Source organism: Raphanus sativus, chromosome 8, assembly GCF_000801105.2.
Source record: "Raphanus sativus cultivar WK10039 chromosome 8, ASM80110v3, whole genome shotgun sequence".
Classification (NCBI taxonomy): Eukaryota; Viridiplantae; Streptophyta; class Magnoliopsida; order Brassicales; family Brassicaceae; genus Raphanus; species Raphanus sativus.
The window spans coordinates 24,514,906-24,536,142 of NC_079518.1; the positions used below are offsets into that span (position 1 = coordinate 24,514,906).

Below are 21,237 nucleotides of genomic sequence, written 5' to 3' on the forward strand. Positions count from 1 at the left end.
TCGGAGGAGATATATTATCAGAATCACGACTTAGAAACTCTGATTCCATCCTCATCCGCTCCCCTCGAACCTCCCAACCTGTACACCGAGTTCAACAACGTAGCAGAGACTTTCCGCTCAGCCTTCGCACAACGCCTCAAACGCCGCAACGACGATGACATCACGGTCCTCGATTCTCTAACCGGGACCATCGTAACCGTTCCAGAAGAGCAAGACCCGATTCCGGTCCCTTCACCGTCTCTAGTCACTCGAAAGCCGCCGAAGCCTCATGAACGGTCGTCGGAGCTGGTGAGAATCACCGACGTCGGGCCCGACGGAGAGAGACAGTTCCGAGAGGTCGTGAGGAAGACGAAGATTGAGATTTTCTAATTTTTTATTTAATTAATTAGAAAAGAAAAGGGGTATAAGAGTAAATGATCTTATCAAATGAAATCTATTTTTGTGATTTTTGATCTTGGGTGCTAGTTTGGGAACAAAAACTTGGTTTAGTGCTATTTTTATCATTTTCTCAATTTTTATTCATATATTATCAGAACCTATACAAAAAGGAACTAATAAAGCACTCTGAGCATGTCCACATCAGCCAAAAGAATCAGCCAACCATTTATCTCTAATTTGCCACATCATTCGCTCATACACAGAATTGACTCGACGAGCCTCTCTGTTTCGTCTTCCTCCACAGTGATGAGAACAAACCGCCGTACATCACTTCTGATTCTCCTTCCCCTCCACATCTAAGTCTCATAAAGTTCATGTATTTATCATAACTCAAACGACATGAATCTTTCCCCCTCCCCTCCCATCCCATCCCATCATCTCCACACTTATATATCTCCCTTCTTCCTCGCTTCTCCTTTTCACCCTATTCACCCAAACCAAATTTTCAGAGAAAAGGATGACCTAATGAGGAAATCAACCGTCAAAGCCCCTACATCTCTGTTCTAAAATGATATCGCTCATGTCCAGAGATACTCGGAGCTACTACGGATTCCATTAATCATGTTCTAACCCGATAATTTTGTCCATTTTGTAATATTAGTTTCTTTCAATTTTTGTGAAGCTGCTTCATGTTCTTTCTCGATTCATTCTTCAATCAGAAGATGGGTCAATGTGTGTTTCCTTCTTTCTTCTAATTGTTAATTAGGTTTGCCCACAGCTGTTGGAGTACTTTAGATATGTAAGATCGAGACATGCTTTTTCAATGATTGTGGTGACCTAGCCGCGCAGTTGCTATATGTAAAATCAATTCTTCCTTACAGTACAATGCTCACCAACAAGTTATAATCATCAACACTCATTTGCTCTTTCCTCATGATTCAACATTGTCTATGGTAAGAGATTGCAGCATGTACAATGTTTCACTCTTATTCACTATCACTGCTGATGATTTGCATCTTTCTGAACAAGACTGTTTTTGACAGGTTTATAAGATTCTCCAGTAGAACGATGAAAACATTGCCAAGTTTGATGCTTTTGTTCGGTTTGTATCGTAAAAGCTGTTTCTTTCTTTCACATGATGGCTTATTTACTTAAAAGTTATTTGTTTGTGTAGCTAATGAGGGCTCCTTGATTGTGTTATAGTCTACTGATTATATTAGTTTCTTTGAAGATTGCAGAACGCCTTCATGAAACCGGTAAGATTAAAATCCATAATCTTATTAAAGCCTTGAAGCTATAGATTCAGTTTTATGTTTATAAATGAACAATCAGCTTGAACTGTTTTTCCTGTGTTGTATTTTGCAGCTCCAGATGCCGCGGCTAAAGGGAACCAATATATCCACTCTTGCCTCAGTTACTTCCATAATGATCTCGATGTTAGTCTTATCTGAACAGAGAGAACACTGCCTATTTACCAAATAATTTTGCTTCATATGGTTCCTTAGCCTTGACGTCTACATTTCAATGCATTCACATTTGTGATTTTGAACAAGTTCTTCTGTGGTTCAATTAGCAGACTGAACGAAGAGATTAAAGGCTTTGTGAAAGCTGGCTTTTCGGTTGTGTCCTTAATATGGTTCTTCGCGTGTCAAACATGCGGTTGAATGTTGTACACAGGGAGAGAAATAAATACCATGTTTATGTCATCTAGCGGAGATAACAATAGCGAGTCTCATAATAACATTTTCCTTTGGAAGTCACTGAAATTTTTTTTTGCTAACCTCCCTTACATGACAATGTTTTCTATATATAGAGGAAGACAAGCGTTAGGATCACAAGCCAAAGATCCAAATCTGAGTCAGTCAATGCATTTCTCTTCGAGAATTGAATCGCAGTGGAGAAAACAAAAACGTAAAGAAAATCGTGGAAGCGAAGGAAAAGAGGTATGAGAGTCTTTTCTAGATTTGGGTTCAGTTGGATTTCTAGGGTTTCGGAAAAGACTCGCTCAGAAAAAGGAATTGCAAAAAAAAAATTAGGGTTTCGAGAATAGAATCGCAGTGGAGAAGCAAAAAGAAAGTGGAGCGAAGGACGGGAGGTGTGAGAGTCTTTTATAGATTTGGGTGTTAGATTAGTCGGTGACTAACCACAGACACGAAAAAAGGAAATTGGAGTAGATAATTTCCTTTTCTCAGTTACTCAACAAGGAAATTTTAAGCCCCTAGAGAAAATAAAAAAATCTTAACGAATCTGACTATTTAAACAATCTGAACGTTAGCGTAACATTATATAAACAAATTTCATAGCCGTTTTTGTCATCAGAAGAAATTAATTTAGTATTTTAGCAGTTATAAAAAAAATTAGTACTTTAATTTTTTGATTAGTTGTTTCTTTATATTTTCAAACATTTACTGATGTGTGATATTTTTATACTTTATATTTTCAAACAGTTACTGATGTGTGATATTTTCAGACTTTCTGGTTTTGTTTTCGTAACAATATATTTATAGTTAATCTAAAAATAGATAATTATACAATTTTTTATAAAATATATAAATCTATAGAATTAGGTTATTGATTTTTAGTGTAATACACATGAACTATTACCATATTTCAATCATATTACTAAAAATATAAACTACTTAAATGAAATTATTTATGTCACAATAACTAAATGAAATATCACAATTTTTAGAGCATCAGCGCCGGTAAGATCTAAGAGAAAAGCGAGTCTCTTAACAAATATAAAATGTTAATAGTTTTTATTATGTATTCACTTTGTTTACAATGTAGTCCAAGCAAAACATTTGAATCTGGATTCTTAAACATTCATCTTTCTAACCAAAATAACTATTTCTTTGCTTTTTTGCATCTTATATATCATTTTTACTCTCTAAAATTATAGCTTAGTTTCTGTTTATTTTTTAATAATTAAACGCTTGTATAACTCCCAATCATGAAAATATCGGATATGTATAGCATCATTATTCAAGGTTTCTTCAAGCAGGGTTCTTAGGAGAATATAAGAATCTGTTTCTTATATTCCCCTAAGAATTCTGCCCTAAGAAACCCTGGATAATGATGCTTTTAGTAGTTACACCACTGTTATGTTGTTGTATTAGAAACGATAATCTATGGCAACATGGTTTATTAATGGTTCGATTATTTTTTTGGGTAAAATGTTAAATTTATTATACCAAGCTTTTAGTTTTTGACAGAGAAACACATAGCACTAATAGTGGAAGAACAGTAATGAAACTAAACAGAACACCTTACCTACCAAGAGACTTAACTAAAAGAAGAACATGATAAAAGAGAGATCGGAACAAAGCAGAGCAGCGACGGACCAAAGAAAAAGCATGAAAGAACAGAACTCCCGGTTGCTGCGGGCCACCGGAGAGAAAAGCACCCTCAAACCTTAAAACAACGGAAACCTACAGCTTCGAAGAGACCCAATCATCAACGCCTGCACAGAGAATCACATCTCGACACCACGAGTCCATCCAACATGACCTCACTGGCAGCACAGGCTAATGGTTCGATTGTTGCGGCAACATAGTGAATGCAACCAAATTTATGAATATTTTAATTAACAAAATGATGTATATTTTATTTATTTAAAATGGAAAATCAATTCTGTAAAAAAAAATAAAGCGAACTTAAAATATGAACAATTTTTTTGGTTGGAACAAAAAGAATACGAACATATCTTTTACTATTAAAAAATTGTAATAGTAAAAGACATGATTTAAAAGTTGCTTTGAAAATAGATTTTGATTTTACGTATTGATTAGTTAATAGATTGTAAACTTCAGAAAATATTTTGTTTATTAAAATATTATTGATTTAACTCACTGAAATTATTATATAGTAGTGTATTTCTAAATGTGGATCTCACTAATAAAACATAGTAACCAAAATGTTGAAAAGAAAATCGACAATTTGAGTAGGAGCGTCTTTGAGGCTTCGAATGGGTAACGCAGATCAAAAAACGCAGATCAAACAGAAATGCAGATCAAGCAGAACAAATGCAGATCATGCAGATCATGCAGAACAAATGCAGATCATGCAGAACAAATGCAGATCAAATTAAATTAATAAATTATTGTATTTAAAATAAATGTTGAAATTATTTTGATGAAATTAAATATTTAAACAAAACACAACTTATCATATATATAAGTAATGAATATCATATTGACAAAAATAACACCAAATATCATCATTTTAATAAATATAATGAAATTTAAAATTATATGATTTTTTGCGAATCCAAATCTGGATCCGAATTCGTCGGATCCGTCGATTAAGTTTTTCGGATTTGGATTTCTGGCTTTCGGATATCCGTCTAGGTAGTGGTATCAGAATCCGGTCGTAACAATATTTTTAATTTTTTTAAAAAAATACTAAAAATTTAAAGATAAAACATAAATTAAATATTTATACAAGATTTACAAATATATAGATGTATATAATATTAAAAGGTTAAAATATAAGATTATAAAACTAATTTTATGTATAAATATTAATTTATAAAATATAAGTATTGATACAATTAAAAATTTAATATATTTTTTTAATAAAGATCCAGATATTCGAACTAAAGATATTCGGATCCGGATTCGATTTTAACAGATCCGAGATTTTACTTTCCGGATCCGGACTCCCAGTATATTCTATCTTGACACATATACAGGGAGTCTAGATCTGGATAATAAAATCTTGCATCCGTCAAAACCGAATTCGGATATGAATATCTTGATTTTAGTTCGGATATTCTGATCCGTATTTTTAACCAAATATAAAACATATATAAAACTAGTATTTTGTTTTATATATTAAACTTAAATTGTTAAATTAGAATTGTTGATACAATAACATATATAAAAATCAACAATATTAATTTCATAGTTGAACCACATCGCTTTAGAATTTGTTGATACATAATGTGTATAATATGTTTTTTCAAAAAATTATATAAAATTTTTGATACCTAAATTAAGTATATATGTGTTTATGAAATTGTATATATATATATATATATATATATATATATAAAGAATATTTCATATATATATTTGTATAAAAATATCTTAAAATTCTTTATAAGATGAAAAGCTTACTCTTAAAGAGGATTTGTTGTTGTGAAAAATAAATTAGTACTTAATAATTATTAATAAAGAAAAAAAGAGTTACTAAAAAAAATTAAAGAGCAAATGCATTTGATTGGGTAATGCATTTGATCCATCCGCTTGGGCCTTGTTACTGCAGGACACTAATTTATCACATAGATTTGTTCTGCATACAGTTCAGTTTATTTTTTATTAATTTTATTTATTCTGCATTTTTTTATTATTGATTGGGAACTAAATGCAGATCAATCTGCATATTATTTCTCCTGCTTTTTCTCTGCATTACTCCTGCCCCACATTCAAAGCATGAGTAAAATCCAATAATTAAAAAAGTGATGATCCAAATGGAACTGACTTATTGGGATATAGTGGGTTCAGAAGGCACCGGTTCGTGCTCCTTCTACGGTCAAAAGTGGGAGATTGATGCTGCTCTGTGAAACCAACCTCATGCAGTTTCCTCCACTATAAAAGTGTCTGAACTGCACACTTTCGCCCAAGTCCAAACACCCAACTCCCGACTTGAAATCAGTGCCTGTCTAATGTTTTCTATTTCCCTAAGCTATATTTAAAATTATTTTCTTATACATATTTTATCAAAATCATAAATAATATAAAAAAATTTCATGTAAACTGTTTATCTTAAAAACTAGTTGTTTAAAACACTTAATGTTAAAATATAATTTTATTATACTTTTCTGCAAAATCATTTATTAAACTCATATAGTTAAGTCTTTTAACCATAATTGTCTCAGCTGATAATATGGTCATCTCGTGTTTAATCTCTCTTGTGATATGATAAACTTCAAATATTTTTTACCAGTTTCAAATACAAAAAAAAATCTTCTTTCAGATGTAGCAATTAATACCAAAATAGTCAACAATAACCGATAAGCAATTTTTTGTGTTAAGATAACAATCCTCGTTTATTATAAAATGAAGAAATTCGATACTTTTTCTAATTTCTACAAGTATTGAATCTAGAAGGATTTTAGAAGTATTGTTTTTATATGTTTTAAAATGTTTTATTACAACATCAATAATTAAAAGTCTTAAAAGAACCTCAGACATCTTATCTCTCATTTTTCTTTATCATAAGCCAGTTTGCTTACTATATTCAGGCATCAAAACAGCTATGCAAGACAAATTAGATGTGGAAATGAAAATAAGTCATCAGCAAAATGAAGAGTTAAGAGAAGACCAAAAGCACCAGTGGTCTAGTGATAGAATAGTACCCTGCCACGGTACAGACCCGGGTTTGATTCCCGGCCATGCCCCGGCGAATCGCTCTTACTACCTCTTCCCTTCGTTCGCCTTCAATAAGCAATAAGCAATCATTGCTTTCATCTCTTGAGCCCTGGTTCTGAAAATGCTCCCAGATTCATGGACAGGTTTGTCGAGTTTGTTACAGGTTGAAGAAATGTTTCTTGACTTCAGATTATTGATGCCAATAAATTTCATGTCTTAAAGACTGAAATGGTCAAATGAATAAATACATTCTTACTGTTGTGAACAACCGTCGTTTAGGTTAGAAAAAGAATAGAGAAGAAAACGTATTGAGGCAAATACCCGTTTAGGGTTTCTTATTAATGATGTGATAATAATTTACAAATCCTTAGACCCACGAGTGCTGGGCATTTTACTGGTACAACAGAGATTTAAGACACACAGATGCAACACTTACGTTCTTAGAATCTTTAACTTGGTTATGCAAGTATATATTTAAGAAATAAAATGCATCAGTTTACTGATCAATGAATGAATGAATGTTCAAAACATGAGAAATTAGACAAATCCTCGTGAAGTTCGATAAAATATTCGGATGTCATTTGTTGAAAACTCGCAAAAGAATTTTGACACATTGAAGGTATATTCGTAATTTGGTACCACCAGTAGGATCTCTTGGTCTGCAGCAATACCAAGCAAATTAGTATATGTCCAGAAGAAACAGAGATCAAGCAGAGGAATTAACAAGCAAATTGGCTAAATTATTGGTGTGAGAGAGGGTTTATGTTTTAATGTACTAAGAACTTTGCGTTAAGCTGCCGTTTTAGTATTTACAGATGTAGTACTAACCTATTCATCAGAATACTTTATGAAAATTCAGCACATACAGTATATCATATAATCTTATCTTCTTCTTAACATTCAGCACATAGCACATATATCATATAATTTTATGACCCAATACTCCACTCGGTAAGTTTATCAATATATAAAGAAAAGCTTTTGTCTTTATCACAGAAATTTTTGAATGGAAGGGAAGGGAAATGAAAGTAGCGAGTTACCTTTTTGAAAACCTCAAGAAACTCATCATAATGCTTTCCTGGTTATATTATCCTCGACGTCCTTCATAATACGTTGGCTGTGACTTTTATCTTTTATTGATCCATTGTCATGACATGAGATCATTATCAAAATAGAGAAAAGAAAATGGTGGAAAAGGTCAACTGGGGAAGACGAGCGTTTACGTCCTAACTGTAAAAAATGGAAAAAAAGTTGTGGTCCAATTGGATCGGCTTATTGGGTCATGGTGGGTTCGGGAGGCCCCGGCCTATTATCCTTCCACCGTCAAGAGCGGGAGGTGGACGCTGCTCTGTGAAACCAGCCTCACGCAGTCTCCTCCGCTCTAAGAGTGTCCGAACCACATGCCTTCGCTCGAGTACGAACACACTCAACTCCCGACTTGGAATGGGCAGGCCAGTAGATAGCCCATCTGAACCCGGCCCAAAGAAATCGGCCCAATGTACCATCAACTCGTAGTCTCCACTTGGATTACAAGCCCGCGTTACCAAGCTCGACGTGCAGTAAGTGTGTGCTAAACTTTTATATACAACAAGCAAAGGTTTGTTCTCTCCGATGTGGGATTTTTTAGCTAAAATAACTCTCTAAAACAAGCTTTGTTTTTCGTTTTAAGCTTTTCCTTCAATCGATCTGTTTCATCCTTCGATTTGATTTTCTGAATCGTTTGATATGTTTCCATTCATCTCTTTTGTTCCATTCTTATTTTCGTGGTTTATAGTCTGATGGTTATTGCAGGCTTTGTTTTTTTTTTTTTAAGATAAAGTCAGAGTTGATGTTCTGGAATTAATTATCTGTGATGGATGGTGATTCATTTCGACATTTTGGAATGTAGATATCTTTGAGCAGAATCTTTCATGAAAGATTTCGACATTTTGGAAGCTTTGAGCAGGAAGATAGAAAAAAAAGAAGTAATGGGAAGATGGGTAGTGCATAAACGTTACAGAGATTAAGATTAAGCATACAGAGATACATTTACCAGTATGTTAGGGATGATACATTAGATATATTACCTCCATGAGTTGGTTCTCAGTCAAAGCAGATAAGCTGACGAGAACAGGAAACCTTCCAACAAATTCAGGTATTAAACCATAAGCAATCAGGTCACTGCTTTCCACCTGCCAACACCCCCCCCCAAACATGAGCCAACGACCAACCTATCATTTGATGGGTGAAGAGATGATAAAAAAAAAACCTATAGTTTCCATCAGGTTTGATGCAACAGCGGCATTTGTAACACCACCCACCCTCATGTTAGCACGTACAGGAGCCCCAAACCCTAATGAAGAATCATGGCGCCTGGAAAGAAAAAAGAAACATTCAGTTGACTTTTAAAAGTAAGTAAATTTGATGAGAACAACAAAAAGAAAAGAAGAAGAAGAAGTCATACCTCTCAGAGATCGTCTTTTCGATGTCTACAAAAGCACCACCACATATGATATGAAAAGTATTATCTTTTGTGTCTATCTGCAGACAGTCGACAAAGACGCAAGTAAGAAACAGAGGAGCCACCTTAATCAGCTCTAGAAAGAAATAGTAGAAGCAATCTCCATTTAAATTTCAGACCGTAATACTCAGAAGTGAAAATCATCATGCAAAGCACATTAAACTGCAAGGTGAAAGCTATCAGATCTCAGTCTCAACCCATAGCTTATTTATTCGTTTCTGTCAGTCTTCTCTACTGGATTTTGACATTTTGGAATGTAGATAGCTTTGAGCAGAATCTGTCAGTCTTCTCTACTGGATAATCAAGTCAATGATTCTTGTCACGACTCACAACATTGAGATATAGTGGATGTGTTCTTGCCGTTTATCTTGGTGTCATGCCATGTGCTTAAGGGTGAGGAGAGTTATGAGGATGAGGAGGAGGAAGGTGATGATGAGTATAGGGAACACTAAGAAATCGATGATGACAAGAGGAATAAACTAGCACAAGATGATCCGCATGTCATGTAGATGGAGAGAGAGATAAGGAGAAGCAATCGTCTGTAGTGCCAACTGGTGGAGGTTTTTTATGACAGGTTTCACGAGTTGTCTGTTATCCGAAGCAGGTACACACTTTTCACTGTGTTTGCTTTTCACAATCTTCTCAATTGCAATTTCTTTTATTAGAGAGATATATAGATGAAAGGTGGAGTTTTTATCAAGTATGAATGAGTTAAATAGCTTCATTTGGGTTTGCTATGATAGATTTAGCCAAGTTCATGCTGATCCTATTAGCAACATGAAAACAAATTGATAAAAACTAATTAGCTCTTCCTAAACCTTATGTCTGTCAATTGTTTTACTTAGCAGTTGATCTTGGTGCCTTGTGCCTCCAGCTGTAACGCTTTCTTACGCATTGGATGTGATCCATGTGATTAAACACTTCACTGTCGACATGTGAAATGGAACCCAACCATCAACCCTATTTGCGTTCTTTGTCAACAACAAGTGAAGACCAAGAATTTTATTCTTGCTCATTCTCAAGTCAGATATGGCAGAAACTGATGAGAGGCATGCTTCAATCTACATATACAGAAGTTTGGGAGGAGATTGTTGGCCTTCTTCTGGATCATAGACAAGATAGTGTAAGGTTTTTCTTGCTGCAATATACTTTCCAGGCAGCTGCGCATGCGATTTGAAGAGAAAGAAATCAGCGCAGACATGGTGAAAAGCAACTCCCCTACACTCTCTTGATGAAAACCATTGACAAGTCTGTAAGGAATAGACTCTCTACTATTATAAGGCAGGGAGACCATAAGATGGATGCAGGGATGGGAATATGGTTTGAAACGAGAAGTTAATCTTAAGATAGAAGAATACTCAACTTTGTATAATTTGAAAGACAAGAGAGTTACTTGAAGAATACTTGTTATTCACATGAGTTGACATTACACGTTATATATACAAGTAACAGAGATCGATATCTCATAGAGATCTATACAGATATATTAGACTTATCTCAACAACTCTATCCTTATCTCTATAACAAACTCCTAATATATCGGACCTCCTTAACACTCCCCCTCAAGTTGGAGCATGTAAATCATACACTCCAAACTTGGACAATAGATACCGAAATGCTGGTCCTCCCAAAGCCTTAGTTAATATGTCCGCAAGCTGCTCATTAGTCCGTACATGTCTTGTAGCTATAAGCTTTGCTAGTACAGCATCTCTCACACTATGACAGTCCTTCTCGATATGCTTCGTACGTTCATGGAAGACCGGATTAGCTGCAATATAAATAGCAGACTTGCTATCACAAAACAAATCCATTGGACCCTCATGTCTGACGCCCATATCTGCAAGTAAACGCTTCAACCATTGCAGTTCCTTCAAGGCATCTGACATTGCCCGGTACTCAGCCTCCGCTGATGAGTGTGAGACTGTATCTTGCTTCTTAGTCTTCCAGGCTATTGGAGAGTCTCCTAACAGAATCATATACGCAGACAATGAACGCCTCGACCTTGGGCAAGCTGCCCAATCAGAGTCACAATAAGCTCGTATATGTAGATCACACTTAGCCTTCAACATAATACCCTGACCTGGCGTTCCCTTGAGATACCGGATCACCCGCATAACTGCATCCCAATGTGCTTCACGCGGCTCGTGCATCACTTGAGAGAGCACATGTACAGAGTAAGACAAATCTGGACGGGTGATCGTTAGATACACAAGACGACCAACAACTCTTCTAAACCTCACCGGATCCTTAAGTAAAGGACTTTTGTCACGAAGTAACTGATGGTTAACCTCCATCGGCGTGTTTGCCGGTTTACTCCCCAGCAGTCCAGTCTCATTGATGATGTCGAGTGCATACTTTCTCTGCGAGATGAACATCCCTTCAGGTCCTCTAGCCAACTCTATGCCAAGAAAATACTTCGCCTTTCCCAAATCCTTCATGTGAAACTTTTCACTCAAACGTTGCTTGAACTTCTTTATAAGCTCAAGATCATTTCCTGTGACGATCAAATCGTCCACATACACAAGAACTCTAATGCACTTCTCGCCTTTTTCGAAGATAAACAAAGAGTAATCCTCATAAGACTGCTCAAATCCAAGACTCTTAAGCGCTTTAGATAGCTTCTCAAACCAACATCTAGGCGCTTGTTTCAAACCATATAGTGATTTCCTCAACCTACACACTTTGTTTGGATTATCAGACTGAAACCCCGGTGGCAATCTCATATAAACCTCCTCTTCCAAGTCTCCATGCAAGAAAGCATTGTGGACATCCATCTGATGTACTTCCCAGTTCTTTGCTACAGCAACTTCCAGAAGCATTCTAACTGTATCCATCTTTGCAACTGGAGCAAACGTCTCCTCATAGTCTTCACCTTCTATCTGATGGTTCCCACAACAGACCAGACGAGCCTTATATCTTTCAATCGTTCCATCTGCATTATATTTGATAGTGAACACCCATTTACTTCCTATTGCTTTCTTTCCGGCTGGTAAGTCTACAACGTCCCATGTTCGACTCAGTTCAAGTGCAGTAACTTCACCTTTCACTGCCTTATTCCAACGCTCATCACCAAATGCCTCCTTATAGTTCCTCGGTATCACACCCGCACTAACCGCAGCAAGAAAAGCTTGATGATGATCTGAAAAATTTTCATCAGTCACATAATCTGTGATAGGATACAAAATGTGTGTCTTACCTGACCTTGATGACTCTGATTGTGTACCGGCGATGGTGTTATGTTTATCAGGGTGTACTTGAGCATTGTACGTAACGTAGTCTCGAAGTCGCACCGACGGCTCTGACTTGCGATGACCTCTGCCCAGATTCTCTTCCACAGGGAGCTGAACACACGACTGCTCTGTTTCTGAACTCTGTTCGGTAACCACCTTGTCGTGAGAGACCAGCTCACTGCTCCCCCTGTTTTCCATAACCTCAGGTTGCAGCTCACTGCTCCCCCTGTTCTCCATAAATGCAGGAGAGTCAGTTTCATCATCGCACTCCTCCGACGTCACCGGCAGTATCATTGGAGATATTTCTTCTTTCTTCTCCGAAAATGGAAACAAAGTTTCATCGAACACAACATCTCTAGATACAAAAACTTCTTCCTTGTCCATATCATATAGCCTCCACCCTTTCTTTCCATAAGGATAGCCTAGGAAGGCACATCTTCTGCTCCTTACACCAAACTTATCCTTATCTCTTCTTGAGTTATGCGCAAACGCCAAGCAACCAAACGTCTTGATTGCTGAATAGGAAGGTGGTTTGCCATAAAGATACTCATAGGGCGTTTTACCTTTCAATACCTTCGATGGAGTTATATTGATGAGATGTGCAGCTGTCATCACACTCTCACCCCAAAAACGTACTGGCAGATCCGACTGAAAAAGAATTGACCTTGCTACATTCAGGATATGCCGATGCTTCCTTTCCACTCTACCATTCTGTTGAGGAGATCCCACACACGATGTCTGATGTACAATACCGGACTCAGCAAAGTACTTTGACAAGCACATGAACTCAGTGCCATTGTCACTTCTTACACACTTAACTTGCTTTCCGAATTGGCGACTTGCAAGAGCAATAAAATTCGGTAGTATTGTTTTCACTTCACTCTTCTCCACTAACAGATGAACCCACACAGCTCTTGAGAAATCATCTACAATGGTGAGAAAATATACTGCTCCGCATAAAGATGGTACACGATAAGGACCCCAAAGGTCGGTGTGAATCAAATCAAATGAACCAGAACTTTTATTAAGACTTTCTGAAAACACTTCTCTTGTTTGTTTAGACTGAAAACAAATGTCACAACCTCCAAACTTATTGGAAACTTCTTTAACACCAGAAATAAATGGTAAAAAACTCAAAACACCAAAAGCGGGATGTCCTAGACGACGATGCCACACAGCTTGATCCTCGGAAGCCTTCACTCTGTGACCTCTCGCTACTGTTACATCCCGATAAACATAAACACCATCTTTGACTTCACCGGCTCCAATCAGAGTCCTCGTAAAACGGTCCTGCAAAACACACAATGTATCTGTAAAAACAGCTAAACAACCAGTTTGACGTAATAGCTTCGCCACAGACAGCAGAGTCGAGTTCAAATTAGGAACATAAAGGACATCGACTAATGTCAAACTCTTCGACAAAACCATACTGCCACACTTCGTCGCCATGACATAGCTGCCGTCTGCAAAGCTCACCGGACAGGGTATGATGCTACGAACATTACTAAGCAATAATACATCCCCCGTCATGTGATGCGACGCACCAGTGTCAATGATAACCTCACCAGTTTGTATCTTACCGTTTAGCCTGTCTGGTACCGAAGCTGGTTTCTGTTGTTCGAGTAAGGATGTGAGACACGCCCATTGCTCTGCACTTAGGCCCTGACTAGCCTCTCCCTTGGTGTTAGACGAAGACGCACCAGATCCTTGTACTGCATTGGCTCGGGATGAGTTTGTTCTTCCTCGTCCTCTGCCTCTTCCTCCTCTACCACTCGACTGATTTCTCTCAGTCCACCATTCCGGGAAACCTATGAGCTGCCAACAATCCTTCTTCTCATGCCCATTCCTTCCACAGTTACCACACACCACAGCACTCCGACTCCTAGTGACTGCAGCCATAGCTAAAGCCGAGTCATGTGCTTCTTTTGCAGTAGCAGCGAACCCGACTGGAGCTTCCTTGGCTTCAACACGAGCACCACCAATTCTCTTCTCTTCTCGAACAACTCGCTGATACACAGAGTTGAGATCGGGCAGTGGCTCCATTCCAATAATGTTTGTGCACACATTGCTAAATCTTGCTTCATCAAGTCCCAACAGAAACTGATGAACCTTCTCCTCTTCATATTCTTTAGCATAAACTCCAGATGCTGCACACGTACATGTTGGAATAGGCTTACAGTTCAACAACTCCTCCCACTTCTGGGATAACCTTCCAAAATAGTCCAAGACACTCGAACCATTCTGTTTACACGAGGCTAGCTCCGCCTTGAGCTGGTGCACTCGTACAGCACTACCCACTGAGAATCTCTTCTTAAGCTCCGTCCACATCTTGCACGCATCAGGTGTGAATGGAATCGTTGATCTGATAACAGGGGAGATTGAAGCCCTGATCCAACCAACGATCATTGAATTCGCAGTTCGCCACATCTCTGCTTCTACGGGATTCTCCTTCTCGTTTGGCATCACCAAATTTCCATTAACGAAACCTAACTTCCGCTTTGCACATAAAGCGTTTTCAAGTTCCGACGACCACTCCGCGTAATTGTCTCCGCTCAGAACCACCGGACTGATTGCGGTTCCTGGATTATCTGAGGGGGCTAGATAGTAAGGAGACGTCCTTCCTTCAATGCCGACACCAGATGACTTAACCATTTCTTTTGCATCACCCATATCTTCTTCTCTCGTCAAACACCAACAAAAGATTTATTCAATCCTTTTGTGGCTCTGATACCATGAAAGACAAGAGAGTTACTTGAAGAATACTTGTTATTCACATGAGTTGACATAACACGTTATATATACAAGTAACAGAGATCGATATCTCATAGAGATCTATACAGATATATTAGACTTATCTCAACAACTCTATCCTTATCTCTATAACAAACTCCTAATATATCGGACCTCCTTAACATAATTCAACCTCGAAGTTACATCTGAATGTAAAAAAGTTTTGGATAAATAAAATCTAACATTTATTGGAAAAAAAAGAAGCAATTCAATGATGCCACGTAACTCAGCAGGAAAATATCATTTTTAGGAACACAAAATCTGTTTATTCACCGGTTTATACGACCCATATTTTTCAATCCACGAATCAATTTAGAGGAGCACCTGCTTCTGGGAATTGGGTTTACCCCAAATCTCATTGTCAAGGTGACAGATTTTCGTCCGAAATGCATCGCCAAGAGCTATAGCAGACTTTTCGTCAACGGTTTCGATCAACACTGCTGTAACCGGACCATTGTGTTCCTCCCCAGAGAACTAAAGCTTTTCTCTTTGTTTTTTGGTTTTTGTTTGGTTTTGTTTTATCTTATCCGGACCATGTAACAACTAACCAATTCTCTGTTTGGACTTATAAATCCAATATTGTTATAATCAACCAAGCTCGGTAGGCTGAGAGTTATTACATGCTATTTTGAAAAATTATGCATGTTGTTTTATATGAGTTACGTAGTAGTTTTAACATATTAGTGAACACAACAGTCACATAATAATGCTAATCATAGTTTTTAAGGAACGGTTCAAACAATGTGGCCCATATTATTTGTGATTTAATATTATTTTGACACTATTGTTTTTCGTTGAAAATAAGAAGATTTAAATAATTTGATTTGAAAAATATACTGTAATATGCAAATATTTTTGTATTTATTCACTAGTAGCAAATCAAGCAAGTTAATATTTTGGTGTGCAATGTGTAAGTTGTTGTGATTGACAAGGAAAATATGATAACAAAGATAAAATTATATATCTTATTGATATAGATTTCGTTATGCCAGTAAAGTTTACTGTTAATTCATATATGTATCATATACTGTTCCCAAGATTATCCTACCTTAATCCAATGCAGTTTAGCCATTGACTTCACAATTTTTTTTTAAGAAATGTGCTGATTTATTGCAACATAGTCTATGTACCATATGTTTCGGTTCCATGATCAAACTCAAGTATATATCATATTTTCAATCTCTAATTTTTTTTTAAATGATATAGACTTAATATTTAATGACTCAATTACTAAATATATATTTTATTTTATAATTTCATAAATATTTTTATAGAATTATACTAATCCCGTGCAAGGCACGGGTCCTAACCTAGTTCAGGTATTAAACCATAAGCAATCAGGTCACTGCTTTCCACCTGCCAACACCCCCCAAACATGAGCCAACGACCAACCTATCATTTGATGGGTGAAGAGATGATAAAAAAAAAACCTATAGTTTCCATCAGGTTTGATGCAACAGCGGCATTTGTAACACCACCCACCCTCATGTTAGCACGTACAGGAGCCCCAAACCCTAATGAAGAATCATGGCGCCTGGAAAGAAAAAAGAAACATTCAGTTGACTTTTAAAAGTAAGTAAATTTGATGAGAACAACAAAAAGAAAAGAAGAAGAAGAAGTCATACCTCTCAGAGATCGTCTTTTCGATGTCTACAAAAGCACCACCACATATGATATGAAAAGTATTATCTTTTGTGTCTATCTGCAGACAGTCGACAAAGACGCAAGTAAGAAACAGAGGAGCCACCTTAATCAGCTCTAGAAAGAAATAGTAGAAGCAATCTCCATTTAAATTTCAGACCGTAATACTCAGAAGTGAAAATCATCATGCAAAGCACATTAAACTGCAAGGTGAAAGCTATCAGATCTCAGTCTCAACCCATAGCTTATTTATTCGTTTCTGTCAGTCTTCTCTACTGGATTTTGACATTTTGGAATGTAGATAGCTTTGAGCAGAATCTGTCAGTCTTCTCTACTGGATAATCAAGTCAATGATTCTTGTCACGACTCACAACATTGAGATATAGTGGAGTAGTCAAAGAAACTCTAGTTTATATTCGTTGAATCTGTGGTCTTTTTGGTAGTCTCCAGTACTCCTGTGTTAGCCTAGCCTAATGCTTTATATCTGGAAACAGTTTGAATAACTTCCAAGTGTTGCGCAAGCGCAAAGGTCCTAATGCTCTCTATCTGCATATGAATAAAACACATATAGACAGAGCAAACGAGACTAGAAAGTTTCGAATAAAGGGGAACTGTGTTGTTAGGTTGTAAAAGCTTGTTCCAATGTAGGTTTCTTTAGTTGAAAATGAAAAGCAAATGAGCATTCATCAACCTCTTGTGTTAGCCTAATGCATTCCCTCAACGCTTTCCGTAGCAACAAAACCTAAAGCCACATTTATGAGCTATATCTGGAAACAGTTTGAATAACTTCCAAGTGTTGCACAAAGGTCCATGGCTCTCTATCTGTATTTGAATAAACACATATAGACAGAGCAAACCACAGACTTGTATATAGTTTTCGAATAAAGGGAACTGTGTTGAAAATGAAAAGCAAATGAGCATTCATCAACTGTTTCTGTTCAAATGTATTAGGATTCCCAAAGTTCAGAGATTATTTTCGGTTGCTGACCACTGTAGAAAGATTAAGAATGGAGTTTGCAGAGAAGAGAACTATGTATAGCGAGAAACTCAAATTGATAAGAACTATTTTATTGACAGTTATAATTTCGTAACATATTCGAAACCTGAGATACATACTAAACAGAGATACTAGACATTGATGAACATAAACTACATACTAAACAATGATACTAAACAGTTAGTGAATCATAATCAACATACTAAACAGCAATAATGAACAGAAACTACATACTAAACAGAGATACTAACAGTTAATGAACAGAAACTACATACTAAGCAAAGATACTACCACCTAATGAACAGAATTAACATGAGAATGTACAAACTAAACAGAGATACTAAAAGTCAATCAACAGAAACTACAGTCTGCATACTAAACTTTAATATGAACAGTCTAAAACCGAGATACTAAAAGTTAATCAACAGAAAACTACAGTCTACAATACTAATCAGATACCAAAGTTAAACTAAAGCCTAAACAGAGATACTATCAACATACCCTACAGTTTGCATACTAAGCAGATACTAAACGTTAACAGAAAAACTACATTCTAAACAGAGATGCAAAACCTTAATCAACCCTAAACAGAGAAACTAAAACACTAGTGAACAGAAACTAAATTGTAGTCGGTCCATTTCTTCATGGGAATACTCTTCAACCTCAAGACCTTGTTCAGAGTTCTCTTAAACTGTTGGGCCTTTGTCGGAAAAAACCTCAACTTCAAAGGCTTCTTCTCTGAAACAGCAAGAGCATCCGTAGTTGATTTCTTCTTGAAACTTGTTCGTCTGATTCTCAACTTCAACAGCTTCAACAGAAACGAGCTTCTTGTCTTGTCCACCGTTTTCTTCTCCTCTTCTTGAACTTCAGGACGAGGCAAAAACGGATGAAACAACAACTCGTAAGCGCTTCCTCTGTCCTCAGGGTCACTTGAGAAGCACGTTTGGATAAAAGCCTTTGCATCTGAAGGTAAAGACTCAGGTATCCATGGAGCTTCACCACAGATGAGAAGAGTAGCGATATCATCTAGTTCAATGCCTTCCCAAGGAATCACACCCGTGTACATCTCCCGCACCAAACATCCCAACGACCACAAATCTAGAGACTTGCTGGCCACGCCATCACGTACAGACTCAGGTGGCATGTAGATTGGAGTCCCCACCCACGGAAAATCAGTTTCCCAGAAAAGAGGAACCTCTCCTACCTCAAGCGAGTTGCCAAAATCAGAAATCTTGAGCTCGTACGATGATGAATCTTGTCTCGAAGAAGAAGGGAAGACAAGCAAGTTATCTGGTTTGAGGTCACAATGAACATAACCATGTCCGTGAAATCTTTAATCAACGGCTCCGGCAATGTTCTGTCGGGGTAACGGTTCATGAAAGAGTTTAAGCTACCTTCGGAAGCGTACTCGAGTTGCAGTTTGTGGACTTTGTTACCGTAACTGCTGAGACCTTGTTGAAGAGAGTCTCCGAGACACGTAACGATTCTTGGAGATCCCCTGAGTTGGACAAGAATCTCTAACTCTCTTCGGAGACTGTCGTAGTCTTCGTCGTAAGAGTTCTTGACGGCGGAGAGGAAAGAAGAGCCGTCGTCTGGGTTAGTGTAGCGGACTAGGTTTACGTAACCGTAAGTGCCTTCTCCAAGAAACTTCACGAATTCTTCGTTGGACTGCTGCATCTTTTTCAATCGGAATTGGTTTTCTAGGGTTTCGGAAAAGAATCGCTATCAAAAGAAATTGCAAAAAAAAAATAGGGTTTCGAGAATTGAATCGCAGTGGAGAAAACAAAAGCGTAAAGGAAATAGTGGAAGGGAAGCAAAAGAAAGTGGAGCGAAGGAGAGAGAGGTGTGAGAGTCTTTTATAGATTTTGGGTTCAGTTAAGTCGGTGACTACCCACAGACGAATCTGACCGTTTAAGGAATCTGAACGTTAGCGTAATAATAAACAAACAAATTTATTAGCCGTTTTTTTCATCAGAAGAAATTCTCCGATTGGTGAGTACTTTCAGTTAAGTCGGTGACTTATTTGAATGAATAATTTTCTTTTCTGAGATACTCCAAAGAAAAAAGGAAAACCTTAGCGCATTTGCCTTTTCTTTTGGCCATTTAACGTTTAATCATTCCAATAACTAATATTTGTTGACCAAAACAAATAATTAGTATTTAAATATATTTTTTCATGCAATGTAATTTGTCAAATTAAACTTCATTTTTTGTTTAAAATGAAATTTTAGTGACCCAAAAAACTAGAATTATGTGTGTTTTCAAGTTTATAAACACAAAACAGTATACCTAAATCGTATATATACTAATAATATTATATTTTTATTTTGTCATATTATATACATATGTATGTTTATAAATCTTGTATAAATATTTAATTTATGTATTTTTAAATTAGTATTTTAAAATTATTTTTTTAAGATTCGGATAGTATAATATCCAGACGAATATTTAAAAGTTGGATATCTAAAAACTACAAATTCAGATACTAAATATCGATGGATCTGAATTTGTCCCACCTTTATAATTTAATCCATATATATGTTGTGTCCAATGTTTAAATTCATAAGAGTGTATATTAACTTTGTTTACACGGTGTCAAAGTAAAACTTTTGAATATGCAGTCTTAAACACTTGTCTATCTAACCAAAAATAACTAGTTTTGATTCTTCTTTTTATATTATTTTATTCCCTAAATTATAGTTTTTTTCTGTTTAACTTTACTAACTAAACGGTTTTGTAACTCACAATCATGAAAATATGGATATGTATATTATACTGTTGTATTTTCTAATTCTATAATCTATAACAATTAACAACGATTGTTTCAATGTTTCAACCGGAAGAACATATAATAAATGATTATCTGAGATAACTACTCTTTACGTACATAAAAGAAGAAGATAGACACTTTCGGCATTAGAACGAAAACATGGTTCGATTTCTGAAGCAAAATGCAACTATTTTATTTATTAAAATGGAAAGTTATTCTGTAATTTCTAAAAGAAATAATTAAAGTGAATGTAAAATATGAATTATACCGTTGTATTTTCTAATTCTATAATCTATAGCAACGATTATTTCACGTACATAAAAGAAAAAAGATACACTTTCGGCATTAGAACGAAAACATGCATGGTTCAACCATATGATCTTCACTTGTCCTCCCGCAAAACAATGTTGGGCATTATCTACGGTCCCTTCAAACCAGGGGCGGACCCAAGAGAAAATATTTCTGACAGAGTGTGTCGAACCCTGGTTATCTGTGGTGTCAACAATAGAATTTTACCAACACTGCTACCTATCTTTTAACAATTTCTCATACAA

At 36.5% G+C, this 21,237-nt stretch overlaps 1 protein-coding gene, 1 long non-coding RNA gene and 1 pseudogene across 4 annotated transcripts; 1 reads left to right on the top strand and 2 right to left on the bottom strand.

The window, feature by feature from the left end:
• The first annotated feature begins 354 nt into the window (after positions 1 to 354).
• LOC130499250 (uncharacterized) lies at positions 355 to 2,097 on the top strand. Of its 3 annotated transcripts, none has more exons than XR_008938134.1 (4): positions 355 to 1,331; positions 1,408 to 1,634; positions 1,744 to 1,814; positions 1,955 to 2,097. It is a non-coding gene; the product is annotated as an uncharacterized LOC130499250 (long non-coding RNA). The 3 variants fall into 3 exon arrangements; XR_008938132.1 differs by having other exon boundaries at positions 1,422 to 1,634; XR_008938133.1 differs by having other exon boundaries at positions 355 to 1,112; positions 1,145 to 1,634.
• Positions 2,098 to 13,666: 11,569 nt separating this feature from the next.
• Positions 13,667 to 15,205, bottom strand: LOC130498549 (uncharacterized). The gene is made up of 2 exons (XM_056991994.1): positions 14,063 to 15,205; positions 13,667 to 13,772 (listed from the first exon to the last, which is right to left on the bottom strand). Exons 1-2 carry the CDS (start codon positions 15,150 to 15,152, stop codon positions 13,738 to 13,740), a joined length of 1,125 nt encoding a protein of 374 aa, XP_056847974.1. The 5' UTR covers positions 15,153 to 15,205; the 3' UTR covers positions 13,667 to 13,737.
• Positions 15,206 to 16,614: 1,409 nt separating this feature from the next.
• LOC108820369 (mitogen-activated protein kinase kinase kinase 20-like) lies at positions 16,615 to 19,587 on the bottom strand (annotated as a pseudogene).
• Positions 19,588 to 21,237: the final 1,650 nt, after the last annotated feature.